This window comes from Notothenia coriiceps, unplaced genomic scaffold (assembly GCF_000735185.1).
Source record: "Notothenia coriiceps isolate Sejong01 unplaced genomic scaffold, NC01 NC01_scaffold00031853, whole genome shotgun sequence".
NCBI lineage: Eukaryota > Metazoa > Chordata > Actinopteri > Perciformes > Nototheniidae > Notothenia > Notothenia coriiceps.
The window spans coordinates 99,074-123,585 of NW_011364554.1; the positions used below are offsets into that span (position 1 = coordinate 99,074).

At 40.1% G+C, this 24,512-nt stretch overlaps 2 protein-coding genes across 7 annotated transcripts in view; both read right to left on the reverse strand.

The window, feature by feature from the left end:
• The window catches only part of etv1 (ETS variant transcription factor 1), a 19,934-nt gene extending 10,448 nt beyond the window's left edge, over positions 1-9,486 (reverse strand). For 2 of the 6 annotated variants that reach the window (XM_010788409.1, XM_010788408.1), the window contains exons 1-5: positions 9,331-9,486; positions 8,950-9,055; positions 8,451-8,541; positions 8,077-8,124; positions 3,725-3,778 (exon numbers count right to left, since the gene is read on the reverse strand). In XM_010788409.1, coding sequence (XP_010786711.1) covers positions 3,725-3,778; positions 8,077-8,124; positions 8,451-8,541; positions 8,950-9,055; positions 9,331-9,470 — 439 coding nt within the window. In that variant the 5' untranslated portion in view covers positions 9,471-9,486. Of the gene's footprint in view, positions 1-3,724; positions 3,779-7,363; positions 7,845-8,076; positions 8,125-8,450; positions 8,542-8,949; positions 9,056-9,330 lie in introns of those variants that run through there. The other 4 variants (XM_010788411.1, XM_010788412.1, XM_010788410.1 and 1 more) reach the window with 4 other exon arrangements.
• Positions 9,487-12,494: 3,008 nt separating this feature from the next.
• Positions 12,495-24,512, reverse strand: part of dgkb (diacylglycerol kinase, beta) — a 56,672-nt gene continuing 44,654 nt past the window's right edge. The window contains exons 21-25 of the mRNA XM_010788414.1: positions 23,049-23,139; positions 21,918-22,113; positions 17,518-17,638; positions 17,223-17,283; positions 12,495-14,396 (exon numbers count right to left, since the gene is read on the reverse strand). Coding sequence (XP_010786716.1) covers positions 14,289-14,396; positions 17,223-17,283; positions 17,518-17,638; positions 21,918-22,113; positions 23,049-23,139 — 577 coding nt within the window. The 3' untranslated portion in view covers positions 12,495-14,288. The remainder of the gene's footprint in view (positions 14,397-17,222; positions 17,284-17,517; positions 17,639-21,917; positions 22,114-23,048; positions 23,140-24,512) is intronic.

Here is a 24,512-nt window from a genome sequence, read left to right on the forward strand (position 1 = left end):
GGGGGGGGGGGGGCACAAGGGCCCGGCAGGACAAAGCTCAGGGGTTGTTCGCAGCCCTCGCTGGGGGCCTGACCTTTCCGGGTCATCGATCGGAGGTCAAAGAGACACTTCCTGAGGGGAGACCTTTGACGACACTGGCATGGTGGAGCCTCGTTAAGTCTTACGGAGTCAAAACAATACCTGGGTTTTGAATGTTGAGATCACAATGTGTCACATTCATTACCTGCTACAATAAACTTCGATTTATTTCTTCTTCAGAACAGAACAACTCCCCTCACTCCCGGTTTCAACTCACCTCATGCTAGATTTCATTTAGTTTCTCCATTTAACAGTAAATCAACACCATTTTTTTCAATATAATAGGTCTATAGAAATGCTTTGTTTAGTTATATGCGTCACATCACCTTTTAACAATAGCTTCACGTGTGCTGCAGCGCAAGGCCTTAAATTAGAAATGGAAATGTCACAATAGATTTCTTCAGCGGGGTGCCAAGGTACACAAATCAATAGTGAGGGTATTGCCTCGGACTAAAACAGAGACTTCCTTTTTAGTCCAGAATGTCATGCCCATCACCGGTTGATTGCTCTCATTATCTACATATTGATTAACTAAGATGGTAGGGTGTTTAAAAGAAGAAGCAGTTAGAACAATTACTGGGTCTATTTTAAATGCAAATGTTTTTTTTTTTAAATGTTGTCACTGCTATTAACTCAACATGCTGCTACTTTTTAGTTTTTTGTTCTACATATGCAATAAAATATATATTTTTAAATGAAATAAACAATGTGTTCACCTTTTAAAAACCCATTTCTTTGTCATCCATGTTAGGACAATTAAGGGTCGTGTTTCTTATTATTTAATTTTCTGGCAATCCTTTCCGTGCATCATGAGAGAACTCTTGGCCTCAAACGTTGTGTCTTCTCAGGTACAAATGGAGTGTTTTGGCAGAACCAGAGCCTACGTTTGGCAGATATTTCTCCCGTCCATTCATAACAAAATACAGGTCGTTTGGCAACAGCGAAAAACCTTCCATTCCATTTTCACCTACTGTATGTGCTCGCCGATCCTGTTAAATGATGGAGGCTCAGATCTGCCGGTAACGTGTGGCCTCATTTTACACCTCCACTGCTCCTTCATTCCCTGCTAAGTTATGCTAATGGTAAGCATCTGTGTTGGAGTTTGAGACAAAGAAAATTCTCCTTCAGCCTGAGGACACTTTTGCTTCCAGGCCGCTCACATGCTGCTTCTGTGCTGCATGGATGGAGAGTGCGAAGTCGACATTGAGAGAAACTGCCATAGCTTCTGCAGAGGTGATAAATCTGAGGCCAAGAAAACATAGAACAACGCAGCTAAGGAAAAGTAAAACCTGCCTTTCTGATACAATCTTTAAAACTACAATACTCAACGCTTTCTCCATAGCCTTTGATTCACATTCTAGCTTTCAGCAAAAGAACAAAATATTGTTGCTTTACTTTTGCTGTCAATTAAGACAAACAACTACAAATGTAAAAATATATTTAGGTATAAATACATTTTAAAATGGAGTAGCAAATAGATAGAAAATAAGAGGTTATCTTTAGGACTATTCCAATACATATAAAAAACATTTTGTTAACTCCGGTAAGAATATTTTACTTGAACAAAAATCTATTTTTGCTACAGAAGTTTATTTAGCCAATTAAGTAAATTAGCAAACTAGCTAGCAGCCGATTAGGCTAATAACACGACAAAACCATTTGAATCATTTTAAAGGATAAGACTGATATTATAAAGAATTGCCAAATATTTCAAAGTTGTCCTGAAAATCCTTTTAAAATAATCAATAGAACACTATGGCACAGAGGAATAACGTTTGCCAGTCTTTTGATACACAGTAATACTTGCTAGAATAATCTATGTATTCTTAGTTCTGGTCTTTTCCTGTCTTTTCCCAGCTTTGTCGCAGTAATGAGATTGACTACATCTACTCCCATACTCGCTGTCCTTCTCGCCTAACTCCAACAACTTCCAGCGATATTTCTTTGAATCTCCATCTCTGTTCTCCACCTCACCGTACGCCCCTCCATCTCTCAGCGAAACCCATATGGGAGAGCTGCCGGCTGGGATGCCAGCGCCCAACCACGGTGCCCTCACCCTCCCGCCATCTGTCAGTGCCTCTCCAGTCTGCTGCAGGTTTGCCAACAGGACAATTCAGATGGTCAGCAGTCTCCTGCCACCGTGGCCACCCACCCTGGCTACCTCTGAAGGACAACAGGACAGTCTCTGTGACCTCTGCTTCTCTACTGTACACCGCACTGTCCTCCACCTTGGATTTTAGGATAAGCTCATTCACACCAAAGGGTCAGGGTTTTAGCTTACTATTGAGGTATGTTCTGGCTTGAACAATACAAAAGCAAGCCAGATGAATGGAAAGGATTTGAGAGGGTAAAATATTTGATGGACCTCACTCTTCTAATTATGATTTACTTAAAGTTACGATTGTCAAAATTGAGGTAAGACATTGAAAGGAACGCAAAAAGTTAGTAACGTAAAAAGCAAGAGTTTTCATAGGAAAGAGAAAACATTTAATCTAACGTAGTTAACTAACAGGAATCTGCTTGAGGATCTCAGGCTGCGATCTGGCTAACAAGGGGTTAAAAGGTCTGAGCTCGGTCTGATGTTAGACTCATTTCAGCTTGATATTATCCCAAATGTATTATTAATTTAAATACAATTTACTGTAAAAGTGCTATGCTAAATCGTCTGCATGTTGTCAAACTTTGTTTCCAGGTTAAAGGGCGTTCATGACATATAGGGAAGACTTGTTTTGTGTCTTTTCTCAGTTTCATGGGCTGTTTGGCTCATCTGAAAGACATGTGCTCGCTCGGGGTCCCACTGAGCTCCTCTCACTCCATTTCTGTCCCCACCTTGGCACTACTTCCTCCAGAAGTGAAGCGTGCCAAATCACCAGTCACCGTGTGCAACCACCGTGCAAAAACCAGGTGAAGTACGACTAAATACCTCATCCTTATTACTGAGAGTGTAAAACAAGCTCAGGCCATAGATTTGTATTTCTCTTGCAGCAGAAAATATTGAGGAATGAGGGAAAAAAAGTATGTTTGCTTTCATTCTGTAAACCAGGAGGAGAACAAGCCATTCTGCTGAAAGGGGTACATTTAGCTATTCTTAAACTGCTGGATTTAGAAATTCTAACCACACTGAATGGTTTGAACAAAAATGTAATTCTAGAAAAGGTCAGGGAGGAGAAATATTTTATTCAAAAAAAATTCAGAACAGTCATCTTGATAGCTATGTGTCCTCCTACCTGAAGTTAAAAATATCACTTCAACCCCCGGTAAAATCTGCAACAATATTCTGATGTTTATGCAAATAAATCACAGTGCAATAATATCTCAGTGGTGGCGAGAGGTACGAGGGCAGCAGAGGGAAGGGAGAGACAAATATAGACAGAGAGAGAAAGAGAAAAAGAGAGACCCCCCCCCACATCCAACCCCTCACCCGTGCACCTGTTTGAAGACCCACAAGACTGCTGCAGCTCCCCAGAGAGCTCTAGATTGAGCAAAGGTGAGGGTACCGAGACACGGGAAAACACATAAGCACTCTCCCCAAGTACCAACACACCAGTCCAGACAAGAAAAAAAAACACCACAGATGTTCACACAGATCACAGATAAACAAAAGCATGCACACAAACACAGAAAAGCAAAGTGATCTCTTACTCACAGTTTTCAGTCTGGAAGTCTGGAACGAACTGCTCGTCATTGTCGGGAACTTGAGCTAAAGACAGAAGCAGAGAAGAAGAAAGGGAATGATTGTTTCTGATGTTGATGGACAACGCAGCATTGATCACAGTTCCCTACAGCCCAATACCCTCCTCTGGCAAACAGCCTCCTGGGATATTAGGTTGGCTTATCCCAGCATTGTTCAACTCTGCTGTCGGGTAAAAACACAGCCGCGAAAACATTTTTTTACAGCAAATCAGGGCAAGGAGCACTTTGTTTTCCTGGCTGCCCATGTATTGTAAAACAAATACCGGTATATACTATAAGGTTTTAACAGCATTTGGTTACGGACCAAAATATCTTCATCTTATCATGGGATTCTTTGTATTTTATTAAATCCTAGAAGTGTGTTTTTTAATAGAAATTACAATTCTGTATATTTGGCTTTTTAAAAAATCATAATTTTAAATTAGATTTTCCCCGACAAATTGAAAAAAACTGAAAATTCCCATTTTTCTAATCTCTTTTTTCTAACCTCTCGCCAATGCTGGCTTCAATATTTTATAAATCAAATATTGTCAGCATTACCGGGAAATGCACCATAATTACAGTTATGTCAATATCAATGTCCACAATGACCTTGAAATGTGATTTACAATGAACCATGTTTCTAACCAAGCCCAAGCCTGCAAGGGATTTAATATGTAGTTACCCATCTACTTCCCAATTCCACTTCCTGAGGTCGCCTTGTCCATTGACTGCTCCGCGGCCTCGGCTCTCGCTGCTTGCCAGCAGCCAAACACCCATTGTTAACTGTATCTAATTGGCTTCTTCCCTACTGGTGAATCCACCTGTACCTACCGAGTCAGGTCTGTTCCAAACCCTCCTGCTTCCCCTTCGCTTCAGACGCCCCTGCACTCAGGCTAATGCTAAAATAATGAAGCCCGCTCCACTACGGCTCCAATTAAACATGTACATATTTATATCACACATATTTGCACTCGCTGACAGTTCTCCGTGTCCCTTAAGTTCGTCTCTGGCAAAAGTAGATTTAAATGTGTCATTAGCACGTCTATTTATACGCACAAAGAGATGGATCCTCATTATCACAGGACCAGTAACATGTCTCGACATGTCTAGAGATGATAACAAAATAATCACTGATTTTCCAATTTTGTCACTTTTGATATGATCAGGGATTTGTGTGAATTACCTTCTCTTGATGTTTACTACATGAAGAGAAGAAATGACTTCACATTTTTAAACAATGTAAAGCAGCGAGCTAAGACTTATTATTATAATTTGTCTCCAAATGTTGCTCTATTGAAAGCAACACTCGACAGTCTATTGTGTTTTTTTTTTTACATACACTTTACATTTTAACCCGGTTGATTTCCTATTGAGCTGGAGAACAACTTTGCTGTATTAGTCTATGCCGATGCTTTGTTAAAGGGCCATGACATAAACAATATGTAATAGAATAATAACCAAAAACAGATTACCGGTAGATCTTAAATCATACTAAAACCTTCTTAAAGCCTCAACACTTTGACTCTTATCATATGTTCTCCCTCTTTTTGATTCAAACCACAATAACCAAACAGGCCAAAACCAACACAAGTTTGAAACATATGGTGGAGCTCAGCTCTCGGCTTGTCACAACAACACAAACAAATAGCAGAAACTCTACCAAACCTAACTTGGAAAAGGACAAAGAGAGGAGGGATGAGAAAAGAAGAAAAAAGAGAAGGCAGCAGTCGGTTTGTGTCCAAAAAGGAAGTACAGGATGGATGAGTCACCAGGCTCAGTCTGTGAATGAGCCAGCTGATCTCTGCAAAAAAACTCCTGGGGAGAACGGCAGAGCTGGAAATCTGCCGCCATTCACAAAACCAAAAAAACAGAAAAACTGAGGGAGGAGGACAGAAGGTAAAAAAAGAGTACGGATAAAAAGGGAGAAGTTGTAAACATGGGGCCTGAGCAAGAGAAACTATCTGAGGCGTTTCGTAAACCCTGCGACAGCTCGATGTGTGAGGCTGAGTTTTAAACAATTCTAACAATTGCCGTGATTTTAAAGAATGCTGTTAGCACCAGGGAAATCATTGCATAAACAAAATATACAATGTTCAGAAATCTCTAAAGGATGAGAGCTTTTTTCCTAGCAATAAAGGTACTTAAAGTAGTCTAAGAAAGCCTGGGTGGAGGTGCAGGGCAGAGGTTTGTGGGGGTCAAGCAGACGCCTGTTAGCTGACGAACATCCTCAACCTCTCGGTCTTTGAGTCGGAAATTCAGTCTGTCTCTCATTGTTCCTCCTCTTATTCCAATTACCTGAACTAATAAATCTTAGAAATTGGAAGGTATTCCTTTTCAACTTAATGGACAGGAAGTCATTTATTAAATCTACAATCTGGAAGCGTACATCATCACATTGATCCATGACAGGCAGAACTGTAATCTTTAACAGTAATACCTCTTATCAGCTGCCGCCGTCTCTTTCTCACTTTGGATACTGAAATATTAAAATCGTGTCTTATTCTTTTTCAACGCCCTGCGGTGTGCGAACGCCGCCTCATAATCTAACTGCTACTCAGATTGGGCTCAACTACTCTAATATCTGTTTCAAAGCATACTTTTCATTTTTTAAAAGCTGTGGGTTTCACCGCGAGCTTTTGTAGAGTGTTAAAGAATAGATGGAGCCTATAAATGATTGAGAGTCTTATTCACCTGTGTGAAGGGTGCAAGCTAGAATTTCTCTTTTCCAGGGGATGTATTACAACTCAATTCTTATTTTATTTTTTTTAAGATTGAAATTGATTCAATTAAACTGTGCACTTTAGAGTTCTACTTTACAGCTGGAGTTATGGCTGCACAACCAGAGCACTTACTGATGTGTTGAGATAGATACTGAGATTTTAGAGGTTGGAATTGTATTGGAACAATGCTGTGATGAAAAAATACAATTTCTAATTGACTAAATCTGCACAAATCATAAAAAAGTGAGTATTTGTGCCTTTTTTCTTTTTACAGTACATGTTGATTTGTTCTCATAATTTTCTAATCATCCAAATTAAAATAAAAGGACTTGAACTGAATCCAACATTAATTAAAAACATATGTTAAAAGCAGTGCATTTTTTTTAAATGTGATACAAATATTAAAATAATGTAATAATTAGGTCTTTCTAATTCTAACTGTTTTATAAACCAGTATGGTTTGGAAAAAACTAGATACAGTCTATTGTTGGCTACAAAATATAATGTTTACATCAGGCTTGTTTTCAGACAAAAACAATCTGTTCATTTACTTTACTTTTAATATTTATATACAAGACAAAACGACTTCATATCACGCTTTCCAATAAACTTTGTTCTTACACTATACAACTTTAAACTGTGAGAATTTCAGTTTTTACTGCGACTTCTTCCAATAACTCTGAAAATGTTCCACTCTTCACTTTAAATCTCTGAGATATCCAACTGATACTTTACTGAGATACAAACTTTCATCTTACATGCAATAATAACAAGTGCATTGACTATTGTTGAGACAAATCTAAAGTCAGGCAAAGAAACCAAGTGTAACATGCACATGCACACAAAAAGACTTCAAAGTTAAAATAAGATGAACAATATTCACTACTAACCAAAACTTCGGTGCTGCAGACACGCTGGAAAGAGGACACTCGCACTTAAATCCTGAAGCATCACGTCTCAGTTAGACCACAATGCGCAAGTCTTGCCATTAGAGAAAAAATAAATAATAAAAAGCAAATAAACGGATAAATATATGTTTTTGAATTCAATCGTCGCTTTGAAAACTCATGTTTTTAAAGTCTGCGATTAAAAGAAAAATGATAGATCCAATCTTTCTTTTTTTTTTGCCGCCAAGATATAAAACTGAAGAAGACAAGGTGATGGTACAGCTGGAGAAGATAGAGAGGTGTACTGAGTGGAAGCAGAGAGAGAGAGAGAGAGAGAGAGAGAGAGAGAGAGAGAGAGAGAGAGAGAGAGAGAGCTGGTAGGCTACAGCAGAGCTCTGGTGGAGGTGGTGGCGGCGGCTGGCGTGCAGCGCGTTAGCTCCTGCCAAAAGCAGAAGAGACAGTGAGCGTCGTAGAGCCTTCTACTGGTAATTTGTGATGACACTCTCTGGGTAGAGCCTCCTCTGTCTCCCTCAAGACCCTCGCTCACAGTCTCTAATGTATGCATGACACACAAGGTGCCTCTTCCACACAGGCTTTTAATTGGACTGCGACGCAAGGCTTGTAACTCCAGGCAGCTTCTTTCCCCCCTCACAACCTATCCATTTTTTTTCCCCCATCTTTCCTCTTCTCTCTGCTCGAGATTTAAAAACACTCACCTTCTGCCAGCCAAGTCTCCTGCAGCTGACTTAGGTCCTGGAAGAGCTCTGGAGGCGGAACCAAAGCAGAGAACACAGTTATAAAAAATAAAAAAACACACAATCAAAGCCCTGGAGGAGCATCAGAAACAACTGACTTCATTACAGCGGGCTGATAAGCCGTCGGAGCCAGTGGAGCTCAGTGGGTACGTGTGCGGCTAATAACAAGTCAATTTGTGTCTCTGACCACTGACAGTGGCTTGTGAGAATCATCACAGGCTGCTGTGTTGTAATTGAGATTCTGTAGTTAGCAGCGCAGGTGGCCACAAACCAATTGAATTTTGCTAAATGTTTAGGAGCCGTGAAATTAACTTCTCCCTCTGCCCTCTGCCTACCTTCAGTGTCCAGAGCCAGGTCGGTCTTAATGAATTTTCTCTTTCTGTCATTTGCTGGCCTCTCGCAGCTTGTTGTCTTTTCTTTCAGCTTCTGCAACAACAACAAAAGAAGAGACACAAATCAATTTATTCTTTTCCTCATTGGAGCGTTGATTGTGTTGTTGGCTGCAGCAAATGTGCAAGTGAAATAGCCTCAATAACATTCTGCGGAGATGCAAAGGGACCTGAGCTTCATCCATCAGATATAACTAACCAGTTGTAACATGGTATTCTGTGTTAAATAGTGGGCACCTTGTATAGATGTTTAATATTTGATTATAAGATGAAACAAATAGTCCCTTAAGGGAGAAATAGGTTTTAGCTGCAGCAGGAAGGAAGAAAGATGACATCAGAACAAAAAGGGAAGTATATGAAAGAAAGCAGACAACAAACCAATATATTAAAGTTGATGTGAAAGATCTGCATCCATTATGTGTTATTTTTTGGTCGACTAACTCACTTTGGAGTTACAGTAAGGCACTTGCTGGTCGCGGAATCTATCCATTTTGCACCGCTGTGGCTTTAATTGACGAGCGATCTGCAGTCCAGTCTCCTGTCCGGTCACCCTTCAAAAAGCAACAAGGACAGAAAGCAGAAAGTTATACACGGGTGGATTGTTCATTCATCAAGGCATGGTTCTGTTCAGGAACGCTTTTGCTACTGTTTGAAGACGGAAATTACCGACAACACCTCCGGCGATGCTGTAAAGTTAAGTTGACAATCTGCCAATCTCGTGCGTAAACGAGGAGCGAACTGAACTGAAGGGCGCGCCAAAATGTTTTTGCCAGATTGAATAAACTTGTGAAGCAAAATAAGTGACAAAAGCCTAACATCCACTTACCCAGCAACCTCGCTTTCACCCGCTCGCTGAGTGCCACGGAGCGGCTGCAGGATCTCCACAGTGCCGGCTGCTGCCTGCGCTTCTCCCCGCTCACTGTGCTGCTTTCGAGCGGCTTGGCATCGCCTCCCGGGGCCTCCCATGGAAACAAGCCGCACTACGCTTCCTATTGGTTGCCAATGTCTTTCACTGGATCAGATTGCTGGCAGTCAATCACGCACGGCTGCAGGCGGTAAGCACAGGAGAAGTCAATGGTAGCATTACAGTACCAAGCGTTTTAATTTAAACAAAAAAGTAAGGACTTTAATATATTTTGAAAAGCAAGAAATGAGCTCCAAACTTCAGCGTACTTGTTCATGCTTTTAAAGTTTCACTGCACCTGCCCAACCACTCCCCTCACACACACGCTCATAGGCTCATACACACGCACACACACACAATCCTCAACTGGTCAAGTTTGTGTCTATGGTAACTGTGTTTTGAAGAGTCTCCAGAGGGACTTGCTTTAAGCCAGCTCTTCCCTCTCCTGTAAGGGATACTTTGTTCGGAGTGCCGAGGACCCGCAGAAAGCACTGACCTGGAAGGAAAGCTCAGGTCACCGGGCAAAACAGAGGACAGCTTTAAAAAAAAAAAAAACGGAGAAAAAACTGACACAAACACACATGGCCGATAGCAGTCTAACTTTAAAACTGGTTTAGTTGGGAACGTTGTAATCGTGCCTTTTTCCTGCAGCCTCCTGATTAGCAATGGTGCAGTTATCAAACAGTGGGATGAGTTTGATTTACTTTCCAAATAAAATGCTGATCACGAGGTAGAATTATCTCCCTGGCTTGAGTTCGAGTTTCAAAATGAAACCAAAATCTAAACAAACTATAAAAGAATTCTGTCTGGCAAAGTGCTTAAAATAAAAAATAACAGCATATGGCTATATGACAGTTGTATTGATCACGTTGTGATAATATGGCTACTAAGTCATAATGGCATAAGCTAAATCAGCTACAAGCTTGAAAGCAATTGTGTGTGTTCGAATGTGGCTCATTCACAATGTTACCTAAGTATTCATAATGCAGTATGGGCCATTTTGGAATAATGTGTATTACAGTAATGGTTTAAAATGATTGATTAATAAAATAAAAAAAGATAAAACAATGATGTTGCAAGTCATGTCTAGCTGTATCTGGATGCAAATAGGCTAATGGAGGGAAGAGTTGGCACTATAAGCCACATAACACTTCCGGAAGCTTGGACTGTTGTCATCGGTAAAACTGTGTTTCTACAGTACAACAATCAACAACGATTTCCTCTTCACTGATACAGGACAGATCTAGGATAAATCCCAGAAAGGGAACTTTACCATTGCATTAAAACCTTGACTGAAAGACGGACATATCGGAAGTCAGCAGTGGTCACGCTGATGCCATCTTGGATCCACGCACGGTTCCATTACCAGGCAGTTGAAGTGGATGTGAAGTGAAGTACTGTGTCACTCCTGCTGAACTCCCCCGAGGACGGAGAAACGCAGTTCAAGTGCAGGCGTCAACCCATCTGACACCGAGACACGCAGTAAACAAAGTGCCACTCCAGACCATGGGAAAGAAAGATTTTGTCCAGTTGAGAGGAAATGGCTACTACAGTCTAATGAGGCCATACAGTGGGTGCCTGGAAGTCCAAACTAAAATTGACAATACTCTTTTGATATGAAATCTGTATCTTGGGGTTTGTTTTTTACTTATTTGTCCAGAATTGTTATCAACTAACAAACATACAATTGTCCAATCCAACTGACAATATTGGCACAGGTCATTTGATTACCGTCCTAATTGATATAGCTATTTTTTCTGTGACTGTGTCTTAATGAACTCATAAGATAATGTAGCTGCAGCTAACAAATTAGCTCTTGTTAGCTAGTTGAAAAGCTAATGTCTTAAGACAAGGCAAGGCAAGCACCTTTCAACACAAGGCAATTCAAAGTGCTTTACAAAAAATGAAAGACATTAAGAAAATGGCATTTAAAATCAGTCATTAAAAAGATAATAAAAGAAACATTCAAAGAAAAAATACGGATAAAAGTTACAGTGCAGTTTAAGATATGAATGGTTCAATTAAAAGCAGCGGCAAAAAGAAAAGTCTTCAGCCTAACTTTTATACGTTCAGCTAAAGTAGTAGTAGTAGGGGGTCTAGCTAGCTAATGAGTAGCTGTGTCTCCCTTTCTCTCCTTTGAATAATGCAGAATGAACGCAGCACTAAATGTGTGAGAGTCGCTGATAATTTAGCAGCTCTTGAAATAACATGCGCAAAAAGTAACACCTAATGGGAATTAGTGTTAACTTAAGGCTAACTAGCAAGCTTACCATGCAATGTTGAACCCTTATAACTCAATAACACCCTTCCTCCATTTTTACCCTTAACACCCACTTCCAGGAGCGCCCTAAGGGGGTGAAAAGTTAGGATGATTCTAATGGCCCGTGACTGACAGGGGCCCAAACATTTTAGAACATTATGAAAACAATGTTAAGTAACCAACAAGTGATATCTTTTCATGGGGCCCAAAATCCCTGGCGGCGCCCCTGCCCACTTCCATACCCTAAACCAACTACTCGCCCATTAACCAGTGACCTTACACTGATGAGTCTGGGACCATCGTTTGATCCCCTGACCCCTAAGGCCTAACTAACATCATTTAAAAATCTTGTTTAAGCATATTTAACATTGTTTTGTTTTTAGAATGTTATATATATTTGACCTCTGGCCATGCATCACAAGCTCAACCTAAGGATGCTGAACACCTCTGTTTTAACGGTAAAGTCCTTTAAAATTGTAATTATTGGTTGGAATGAACCTCACACCAGTTATTTATTGGAATACAAACAACACAGCACAATGAGTTCTCTCAGATGTTAAGTGATGTAGGTGGAATTATGTGTTGAATCCCTAATGGTACACAACAAACTTACAATATGTAAGCTTGGTGAAATACAGCTTAACAAAGTTGAAGAGAAATAAAGAAGAAAGTCAAGATTTATTTTTACTTGATGATTACTTGTATGATGCACAATAGCTGCAGTATCATTGTAGTTTTTATTTTTCGCACACTTTCGTAAGTTTAAAATTCTGTTTTGTCCATAACGTTTCAGGGGTCAAAGGTCAAAGAACACCAGAACATTATGTCAAACAAAAAAACTTTATTTTTTATTATTTCCATTATCACTTTACCCAGTCAACATTGGCAGGCAGAATGAGTTTTTATTTTATTCAGAACAACATGGTGCTAGTTCAAGAGTGAAAGCAGTAAGCGGAAAAATAAATAAATACTGTGTACAAAAATACAACCTCACTGTACAAACTCAGCACCGTACAAAGCAAAGACGCAGGAGACTTACCAGACCTCAGTCTCCACAGGCATATGGCACTTTTAAAGACTGAAACAGTCAAGCTTTAAATCATCATACAAAACAAGAAGGAGTGCAATTCAGTTAAAACAAAAATATTTATCAGGTTTGTTTCACGCTGGTAGGTCTGTAAGAAATCCACCAAAATGTGTCTTTGGTGAGAATGAATGAGATAAATACTATTTAAATGCAGAAACGTCTTGAATCAGTAGCTTTACCACCCAGTATAATGCCATGTTTTTATACAGTAAGGAGGATCTTATGGATTAAGCTGTTTGAAACAAATGAAAATGTTCCAAAAATGTTTTTTTTGTATTAATGTGTAGCCAGCGCATACTCAGTGGCTGTAAAATGCCTCTGAAACTGTAATTATTAGATGGGATTGATTTTAAGCATGTAGCCTACTATATATATATATATGTCAATAGTCATTTTGTATTTAGACCTTAAATTGGTCAATATACGCTTTGATGCACAGCGGACTGTAAACACTCAACCGTAGACATTGGAGCAAATCAATGACCAGAGGAGGTCAAACTGCCTCTTGTGAATATCCAACTATAGAGTCACTGTAACAATATACAGTATAAACACTTCTCTTTTTTGTTGCATTTTAACCTTTCTAAATTTAAAAGTTCCTGAGTACCTGCTCAGAAACACAGGATCTCACAAAAATGTCACGTTATGAAGTTTGATATGGTTAAAATGAGCAGCACTGCAGACGTAGATTCAAAAAACAATCAAATTCCACAAGTGTCACAACAGATCTTGGTCACTCATGCAACAGGAAGTGTTCACGCAGTTGGTCAAACTGTCTGGAAATCTCTCGTGCAACATAAAACAAAGAGTGTCATGCATTTTTTATGAGGATCAATATTCATTGCTAATCTTTCCACTGATGGAGCAGCATCACAGCAGATCACAACATGACAAGGATGACTTGCAGGAACCATTCAAAGAAACAAAAAGTTACTTTCTCTCTTTTCACTACTTGAAGCCATTCACGAGTGAAGCGCTGAAAATATGCTGATCAAATAAACGTTATTTCTTACTAAACACTTACTAAGGATCAGCTGCAAGCTCCAGATATGTCAGCTTCCACAACGACAAACTCTTTCTCTGTCCATCATGCATCAGTGGAATGCAAATGCAAAAAACGGTTAAAATACATCAATAGCAGCAAAGTATGAATAAATAAATAAATACATCCTATCACAAAAAAACACATTCATTTGTGGGCTTTTTTTTCCACATGGCACAGATCACAACAGCAAAAATAAAAATACTTTTATAAAATGTGACTTCCCGAAATAGTTTCAGTATTTTTGGAGCTAAACTACTCTACACACTGTAGTTTGAAGCATCAGTTCTAAAACACACCTCATTCTGCATCGAATAAAAGCTTCTCAGTGACCCCCAGCCACCGGCAATACATACTGAACCTACAGTTTGCTACTTCCACTGCGCTGTCAAACAGGCATCAAAGACCCTCCTTCACTAACAGGCCGAGTGACGATCAACTTGTGGCTGCTGCTCTGCAGCTGATTGTGGAACTCAAAGGTCTTGAAGCGATCAGTCTTTGCTCTCAGTGCGCGTTCGTCTGATGACGGAGGAGAAGAAGCTTCGGCATTGTGGCGCCCCAATTAACATGGGAGCCTGGTTCTTGTGGACGATCTCAATCTGAAGATGGAGAGAAAGAAAGGAAGCTCTGGTTTAGTTTGGTGCTGCTTGCTGCATTACAAACAAGGATGTAAGGTAATTAGTGAGTTAATGCTGCATGCGTACCATTTCCTGCTTTGCATGTTTACTTCCCTTTTTGTTTCAGGAATCTGTGGCCCATTGAACCACCTGTTTTAATACTGTGAGCATCATGAGTTGCACCTTAGAAGTAGACATTTTAAGGGGCCCCTCTCCTTCTCCCAGGCAGGAAATTCCCCTTTTGACTATATTATTGCTAATCAATTCAGAGAACATTTTGAGAATCAATTAATAAAGTGTATACGGCACTTGGTTCACACAAGTGAGGATTTGTTCCCTTTTTGTCTAATAACGTAAATTAAAGATGTGTGGTTATCGGAGTGTTGGTAGGACAAAACAAAACTTAGGGCCCTTTTCATGGTTTTCTGACATTGTTTTTTCTCGGACATGACCATTTATTCATTACATTTGGATGTGTTTTTATTTCACTTATGTTTCAACCAATAATAATTAGCATCCACAACAATCTGCCCATATGGGTTCTTGTCAAATAACATGCATTAAGATGGATTCTAGTAAAATATGGTCTTAAATGTATGAGTACAACATCTGAAAATATGTTGCTCCCCAACACTGATGCCATTTCCTTTGAAAGTATAAATTGTAGATCACTGGAAGAACAAACATCAACCATCAAGTGTTGTCATATTAAACCCATAGTGCATTATACTGTTGCACTAAGTATCTAAACGCAGTAATGGGGAGAGGAAATGCAACTATCTGCATTAAAGGGACCACATTTACTTCTGAGGAACGCTGTATTCTATTGTACTTGACTTGGTAGCAATCATCACCTTTCTCATGCTTTCTAAGATCATGGAACATAATTTAGGTTAATGTTTCTAGAAAATAAAAACCTGTTCATGGAAAACGCTGGTCTCATACAGTAAGAAATATATAAAGGAATAACTGAAAAACATTTGGAGGATAACTAAGCTGCGTTTTAAAGATGCTACATTAAGAATTTCAATGAAATATTATCCCCAGCTACAGAACGATGTGGCTCTGAAACTAATACACATTATCTTTGTATTTGAACTGCAGTCACATTTCAGTTTGCCGTAGTTATATCAGAGCTAGTTATCAAAGAGAAAGTGATACATGACATATGTCACTTTAAAATGCAAATGGTTGTATCGTGTTAAATATGTTATGCATGCAGGGAAACTGTGACGCATTTGCATAGTTGTTGTTGTTAATAATTAGTGGGATAACATCCCATTTGAACTGTGGTGTTTTTATAAGCATTTAACAGTTTGACTGATTCAAATTCAGCTCCAACATACAGTATGAATAACTCGCCGTGGAAATCATTGCAGCACAATAATGGATTCTCAGAACCCAACTTTGTGCCAGCAGACACAAGAGCACTCGTTTTGTCATGCATTGGGGTTTTCAGCTTCGTCTGAGCAATCCATATGTAAATCTCGGCAGCACTTCATCTGCAGTTGCGTTGTAATTAAAGCTAAACACAACCGTAATCAACACAAAGTGAGGAGTTTCATTTTGAAAAATAAACAACTTGGACAGAGGGCAAACACTTATCAAAGCACATGTTGGAGAAAAAGACGGAAAGCTAATTAGGAGAAGATAGACTTGCATCCCTAAATATTTGTTATCAGAAATGACTGCAGGAGTAACATAAAACAATGATCTGTGGGAGAAATAGAAGCAGCAGACACTGAATACCAATCTGTCTTTACTTCCAGAGCCAGTCCTTTAAGACCTTACTGGATGAATTGATTTTGGTATTAACTTTAAATGAATACACTTAACTATTAATTGAATTAAATGTATTGTATTTTGTGCATTCTTGCACAGTTGAATATGAAAAGTTAGATGTTTTTGTTCTACTGTAATGTTTATTCATAACACCAACCTGCCAAGGAACTGCAGATTAAAATGAGCGACTAAGGTAAAATACATAACGTTATAATGATGTCCATTATTGTGCATTTTCCTAAGGTCAAGTTGTATGTATCACAACATCTTTTGAGACCAATATGTGTAGGATTGTGTGGAGGATTTAGAAAAAATACATATATTCTGCACATTAGTAGTTCATCTGTAGTGATTATTGCAAACTACCATCTTAAAGGTTTTCCCACTGGGATATGGGACGATTCAAACAAATAAGGCTATACACAGAATAGCTCAAACTGGTGAAGTCACATATTCAGGTGTATCGTGGATGTGTGAGGCTTTGAAAAATGACACCATCAAGTGAGAGCAAATAGATACCAGACATTTTATCCATGTAGCAAGTTTTTGTGATTTCTCTTCGTTCAGGTTGCTACATGTAATTGCTGTGTCTGGATCATGGCTGACCCTGTTGCTGTGGCCCTGCTCAATGGTACTACTGTAAATATATCATCATTGTTGCCATATGAATAGTTTATTTTCAGGTTTTATTGTGATGTTTGTCCTGGGATACTTGTTTCACGTCAGTCTGCCCTGGGAGAGGGGGGGGGGGGGGGGAGGTTTTGTCAATTTTTCCCCCTTATTTATACGTTTTTTTAAAAGAGATATTTCTTATCTGTTGCAACAGTCTAAGGAAACAGTGTGTCATATGCTGAGAAGACTGCTGGGGGTAATTTAGTAATTTGTGATATTGGATTATTACATTTTTTTTATTTATTTGATCACCCTTACATTAGTTATACACGTAGGTGCAACAGATCACACTTATGATGACACAACACGGAAGACGGGTGTCGTCAATGGTGCTAGAGACTTTTAATGACTCACAGTGCAGGGAGTCTGCATCCAAGGTTCCCCATCAATCTGCATGGGGAGGGATTTACTGGTTCTGCAAGAGAAGAAAACATGTAAGAATTGTGATTTCTTACAATCTTCAACTGGAAGGAAATGATAACTGAGGACTATTTTTACCATGATTAAACTGCTGATTGTGTTTTGCTTTTTGCCTCCAGGCCAAATATTGATCATGCTAACAAAATCAAGCAAAGATGCTGACAAAAAATCATCAACAAAATACCAAATTCTGATAAAGCAGTGTGTTGTAGTTCAGTAGAAAGCTGACCTGATTGTCACGGAGGAGCACTGTGCCAGGCGTCTCCCAGCGCTCTTCAGGCCGGTGTAGATCTGACCCATCTCCATGGCTCCTTCCAGCCCCACCACCTCCAGCAGCTGGTCGGACAAGTCTGAAACACAGAAAACATAACCGTAAATATATTTACTTCCCTATCAAGACCAATATACACACGATATGCTGCTAGCATGGACGCTAACTTGAGATTTAGCTCCAGTTTTGCAAGGGCTGCTGATTAATAACTAAAACGAGAAAAATGACCTGATCAGAAAATGACATGAAGACATAAGGATCGTGTCATGGTTTGTTACTGCATGCATGAATAGTGTGCCATACAAGTATAACCGTTAGATCTGAATTACTGTTTTGGATAGGTATATACACACTATGCTTAAATGGTTCCATATTAAGTATATATACAACCTTTATGTACATGTTTGCCCTAAATATGGCTGATCAAGACCAACACAATGAAGGGGTGGAATTAAGAAAATGTACAAAGAAAGAGAGGAAGGAAGGGAGAAAATGAGAAGGAAAGTGAGGATAAATAAAACAATCTAACTGATGTTCTTCACTTCAGAAACATTTCACCACAGATACAAAACTAATTGAAAAAAAAAGGAAGCCAGAACCAGCCTAATACAAAACAGCTATTAATTAAATTGCACCGGCAATGCAAAGCAATCTTGTGATATTATAATTATTAATATCTCTTCTGTTTTGCAGTTATGAGCATTGATTTTGCCCCTGCTGGAAGCCCAGTGTCACGCAGGGCCCATCTGCTTCAGCGGCCCGCTCCGCCTCCGACTCTCCATCGAATCGTCCCTCCACAAATTAAGGAGCTGCTGCCACGCTGCTGGGAGCATGCAGACACTAATTGAAACGAAGACTCATTTTTAGGCGCTTGGTGCGTGTGAGCGAGTTTGCTCTGTGTCACCAATGCTGCTCCAACGCTGTCATGTGTATCTGAGCCACGGTGCTTTCCTGAAGAAGTGTCGTTGGTAATGTTGACATGGTCGTGAGGTGTTGTTGTCCCTGCCGAGCTGTGGTGTCCAGCTGTCACCATGGTGATGGACATGCGTCTTCCCCTATCTCGGTGCCGGACTGTGAGTGCAGTGCTTTCCAGGGTCGGAGTGTGAGAGTGTGTGTACAGACCCAGCAGGTTGACCTGCTGACACCGGGCTTTGAAGCTTCTCCCCCCGCTCTGACTTCTCACGTTAATGCAAACGGCTCACACAGGCCTACACTGACACGTATGATGGACAGCATCACCATGGCGATAGGGATTCCTTGTTGCCCGGGGCTACAAAGATCCAGTATTCCCAAGAGGGCTTACTGTTTGAAAGAGCGTAGAGCCTTTCTGCTAAATATAACAAGGTCAGCAGACTCTGTACAGCCAAAATATAATTTACCTGTATGTTTTGGGTATAAACACAGAGATGTTTGATTTATTTTTTATTTGAACACATTACTAATGCAACCAAATTGTTTACAGTTGCAAATGCCATATGAGGTTTGGGAAATATGTCTTTTTGCTTTCTTAATGACTCCAAGATAAACATATCGATGCCACTCTTACATTAGTCCTTGTTGTATATTTAAGTCTCAAGACTTATAGTTTAGATTAGCATACAGATAGGAAGCAGGAGGAATGATATGCCTACAAACACCTCAACAACAAATGTATGTTTTGACACAACATGTATTATATTAATCAGAACCTTGAGGGTAAAAAAATATAATATAATCTCAATGATTTCAGACCCATGATACAATCAGTGACAGTCTACTTGACTGACATTAGAGGTTAAAACAGAAATAAAGCCAAGTTTTCTAAAAGCCATCATGTTTACTTTCAAAAGGCAGTAAGTGGGGGGAAAATACAGTCACCTAACAGTTTACATAAGAAGGATGTTGCAATGTTAAACACACAAGATAAGCAGTCTGAGGCCGAGTATAACCTCCAATAAACATTATGTGCCTCACTCAGGTGTGAAAGGCAATATTTGACAGCAATAAAAAAACAGCCACTGAAAGTAACAACGCAAAGAGAGTGAGACAGTCATGTGAATTAAAGTCCTTACAGTATGGGAGATTCCCAAGCAACCCTGCGGCTTTAATCTTGGCAGACACGTCTTCCCATCAGAGTGTGGGATAAGAAACGGCGTCCTTGTCATTGTCAAACAACTACCTGTCGGGGCTGGTGGCGGCACAGTGACACATGTGGAGCAACAGTGAGAGAGCGGAGGAATAAAAGGGAGACAGTGAGGAGCAGCAGCTGATCAGCTGAGAGTCAAACTAAACGGGAATGGCGAGAGGAGGAGGCCAATCCTCTAAAGAAAGCTTCATGGAGCTTGTCATGGGGCATCAGTCCCAAGCCTCAGCCCCTCCACCCACACATGGACCTCCCACCTCCCCCCCCACCCTGCTTAAACCTCAGTCCCATTCTAAATAATTCACTCCGTAGCCATTCCCTTCCACCTGAGGGGCTTGTCTCCTGGCGTCACCAGCGGGACGATTTAACAGCTCCCGAAAGGTCAGGTTTTTCTCTTTTTTTTAATCCAGCAGCCACCCTCCACCCACAAACTTGCGCAACCACACACACAATAATCCCTGCCAACAGTTTGATCCGTGCATCGTGCTCAGCGGTGCCCCCTCTGGGCTAATGCACTCCTGTGTTTACCTCTAAATACGTCGTTCTCTTGATCTGACAAGTTAGGCTGCTCACCTTGAGGGCACCTTCCACAAGGGCACACACAAACACACACAACACACGTCAATAAAAAGGCAAACACAAACAGAGAAGAATGACAAGAGGCAGACAAATGCATACTCCCCACTCACACTAAGTGCCTTTCCAGGTTCAGATGTGGGCCTTTTTATAAACCACACTGATTGATTTTTATTCAGGGATTAATGGAGTGTTCATTGTAGCAATATTGGGTTTAAATTGATCAACTATCTCCCTCACAGTCGGTGCCACACAGCACCCTAACCTCACAGTCACATCTTTCCATTTGGAAAGCTATAAGCATCCCGGCATACAGCAGCAATTGTTTAAAGAACGTTTGTTGTGATTTGGCTGACTTTTATTCCACTCTTTCAATGCCATTGCTGTGATTTGCTGTATTTACACAACAATAAAAACACATTTTCTCTCATCAAAAGAACACCTGATGCTGCTTCTGTAAATGAGGTGCTAGTTTTCTCTTTCATTCTTTCTCCCTATCTTTTCCATCTTCATTTTGAAGGTGCAACAGCAACTGGTATACAAAGGAAACAAACATGGAATAACAACAATTAAAGAGTCCTGTTTTGTTCATGTTCTGATCAGTGAAGCCTCTTAAGGGATCACTGTCGGCCATGTCTGGAGGTCCTCACTGAGAAACCTAAAGACTTAGTGTGCACCTAAGCGAGCAACAGTTGAACATGATGGGAAATAAAAAAATATTTGTCTCCGCCAAAATGATAGATTTTGTGGGAATTAAAAACAAAAAATAAATCTCAATCTTGTAGTGAACCAGAGGTGAAATATCTTGAACCCTTAAATTCATCGTTGAGTTAAAAAATCTGCAAATTTGGAGATTCCTGATTTTAACAATAACGGAACGTAAAATGTTGTTTACCTTGGCAATGACCTCAAGCTAACGCCGGGGCAGAACAGTGAAGCGGCTCCTTGAGGCTGGCTCCAAGAGGGAGCAAAGCTGCAAAGCCCCTTATGTTAAAATACCCAACTTCACAAATTCTAAATGCAGAGATGACATTTTTTGCATGTTGGTAATAATATCTTTACCTATTAGATTGGAATATATATTCTTCATATTTCTTCCTTTTTCTAATGAGAGCTTCAAGTTGCTCACACCATTTTACCAGTTAGGACAGAGCAGCTGACTCATTCTGCTTTGTTCATTCATAGTTCCATTGACGGGCTTCCTTTGGACATAAATGGATTCAGGGGTATGCCCAACACCCCCCCCAGTCCACTCTTATTAACTGAGCCTGCCCACTGGAGCCTACACAGACCATTAATACACAAGTGACAGTTCCAAACAGTGACAGGATTGTACCTTTCTTTGCAAACACAACCTGCTAGCTATGATTAACCTTGTCCTCTGTGAAATATTTATGCACTCAAGAAAAGTTTGGTGGAGAGTTTAGACTTTGATCTATCTAAAAGGAGCAAGGACACAGACTGTGTCTGGTGTAGGCCCCCTGCACTTTAAAACCTGGATGTCTGCAGACAATGTTAGTCTTTTCAATAGGGAGATATTTCAGACCGGACCAATGTGGTATAACAAATCCACATATACTCCTTTATATTTCATTATCTTATATAATTGGGAAAGCAATAAACAAATAACATGTATGAATTATTATGTTGTCAAATCTACCTTGAACTGCAAACATCAGTTCCTTGGGGTCCAGCACTGGTGTCCTCTTGTCTTGGCTCTTTTTGCCTCCTTTGCGGTTACCCCTCCTCTTCTTGCTCTCACCCCAAAGGTTTGAGCCGCCGTGCATGCTGGGAATGTTGAGAATGGCAATGCCTTCCAAAGAGATGCTGCTAAGGTCCAGAGTGACACCATCACACTTTTACAAGGGAAAATAAGAATTGATTTGTTTAGTATTTCAGGCAGACATATTATTATTAGTCAAGTGATAGTATAGTATATTCAAATGAATAATCATCCACAAATCACCTGATGAACAAGGACATGTCTGAGCCTTAACCTGTGTCTGTACTTATCTATAAATCTGCCTCTCTTTCTATATCTACCTGAGCTGTCTGTTTGAGCTGAGCCTGCCTTTAAAACCACTCTTCTAGTCAATTTGATCTGATTAAGCTGAAAAAGGCTGTGAGTCCTCTAAATAGTGGATTTTGTACCAGTATGGATCCTCACCTCCCATGGTAGTGTATGTACTTATCGAGCACTAATTAATGAAGACCTCTGCACTGTTAGGATCGCACGAGAAGGGGGAAGATGAATTGTATAGACACCATCTTCATTATCACTCAATATCACACACAGCAGGGTCGTGTAGGGCTAATTACCTGTGTGTTGAACTGATGTTCAGTGAGAAGCGGGTGGGGAGGTGCACAGATAGCCTTCACACATCAACACTTTGTCTGGCTTCATTTGAAACAAGTACCATTTGTGCCATTTATGGAACACAGGCAGACCAGAATATGTTAACAAGCACCATTATTCTTACCAAGGTAATTGCAGCGATCTGCATTATGTGAATATGTTTTTTTAAATCAAATAATTAAATCAAATAGATGTAGGACTGGTTGGGATTCCCATTCACGAGTTGATCAAATAATTTTTCAACTCTATCCATCCCATGCTAATAGTTTCTCTTCTATAATAATAATAATAATAATAATAATACATTATGTTTTTGAGGCGGGATTCGAACTGAAGTTCACCAACGCCTCTTGATCTGATGACCAACGCTCTAACCACTGAACCTCCCCAAATATATAGGGCTCAACATAATGTGAAAAATGTGGTTTGATTTACCTCAACCTCCAGAAAGTCATGGAGCTTCTTACATGTGGCAGAAAAGGTCTCGGAAGTGCCAAACTCAAAGTACCACAGCTTATTCTTTGTTCTGAAAGAAACAAGACAACATGAATTGCAAAGGGACCGAGCAAAGAGACAACATAGAGGAGTGTTTTCCCCACATCAAAATCTGAAGCGTGTAGTCATACTGTAGCATCTCTTCTGCTCATTCATATCTCTTGTCCTTTATGAGATTATGAAAAGAGAACATTCTGTAGAGGTGTTTTGATTCATGCTTGAAAAAAAGGATCTTCTAAACTACACAGGAAATATACCTTTAATGTTTACCACTGACCGAATCCACACAGTCATTAATCTCCAGAGAACGCATAATGTGGGTCATTAATCACATATTGAAGCATAATGATGAGTCTTAAGCGAGTTCAAGAAGCATCTGAGGGAGCACACGGGGTGACCAGTGGGTACCCATGCCCAACATTAGGGCCCAGCGAGGGGTGTGAGAGGGTAATCTAACTGCCCCTTCAATTAACAGAGGACTGGGGCGCTGCTCCCCGGGCTTCCTACGGCTAACTATCCCATTGCTAAGGCAGATGATCAATGACCTCGCAGGGGTGAGTCACCATCTGTCCGCAGACTGCTACAGCACATTACATTCACTCATGACTACTCAAATAAAATGTACCTTTTTCGTTTTAGAGATTGGATTTTTTTGTTGTAACCCTTTATATAAACATATATTTGTTTTATTAGTTTATTCGATGTTGAATTGCATGAATAACACTTAAAACTGCAAACAGACGTCTTACATTTCGGTCAACGCCTTCAAATTGAATAGATATCTTGTGGACTTAAAGGTGGGGTAGGTAATTTTGGAGAAACCAGCTCGAGTGCGCTAGAATTTGAAAATACATAGCCGGAAAAAATCTGCCACTTCCTTACAGAGCCCCTCCTCCAACACACACAAACGCGCACATGACCAATGAGGGCAGGGAATAAGTTTGTGCACAGATGGAAGGCTGACAGGCAGGTAGGTCATCCAGTTATTTTAGCCGGGCCACCTAAAATGATTGGTCGTGCTTTTTACAGTACTACGGCTTCCACAGATGACATTTTTTTATGGATTTTCAAAGCACTTCAGATATTCATTGCTATCGGGATGTTAAGAGCATGGAATATAACAAAAAGTGTATCTCGAGCCGGTTTCTCAAACTTACCTACCCCACCTTTAAAGGGAGAATTAAATACTTAAAGGTCCCATGTCATGATTTTCTGGTTATTACCCGTCCCCTTCTGTTTTTATGCATGTAAACGGTCTGCAGTCACAATGTGACTGCAGACCGTTTACATGCATAAAAACAGAAGGGGACGGGTAATAACCAGAAAATCATGACATGGGACCTTTAAGTATTTAATTCTCCCTTTAANTTGTTATAGTATTATCGACCCAGCGGAGGTAAAGCG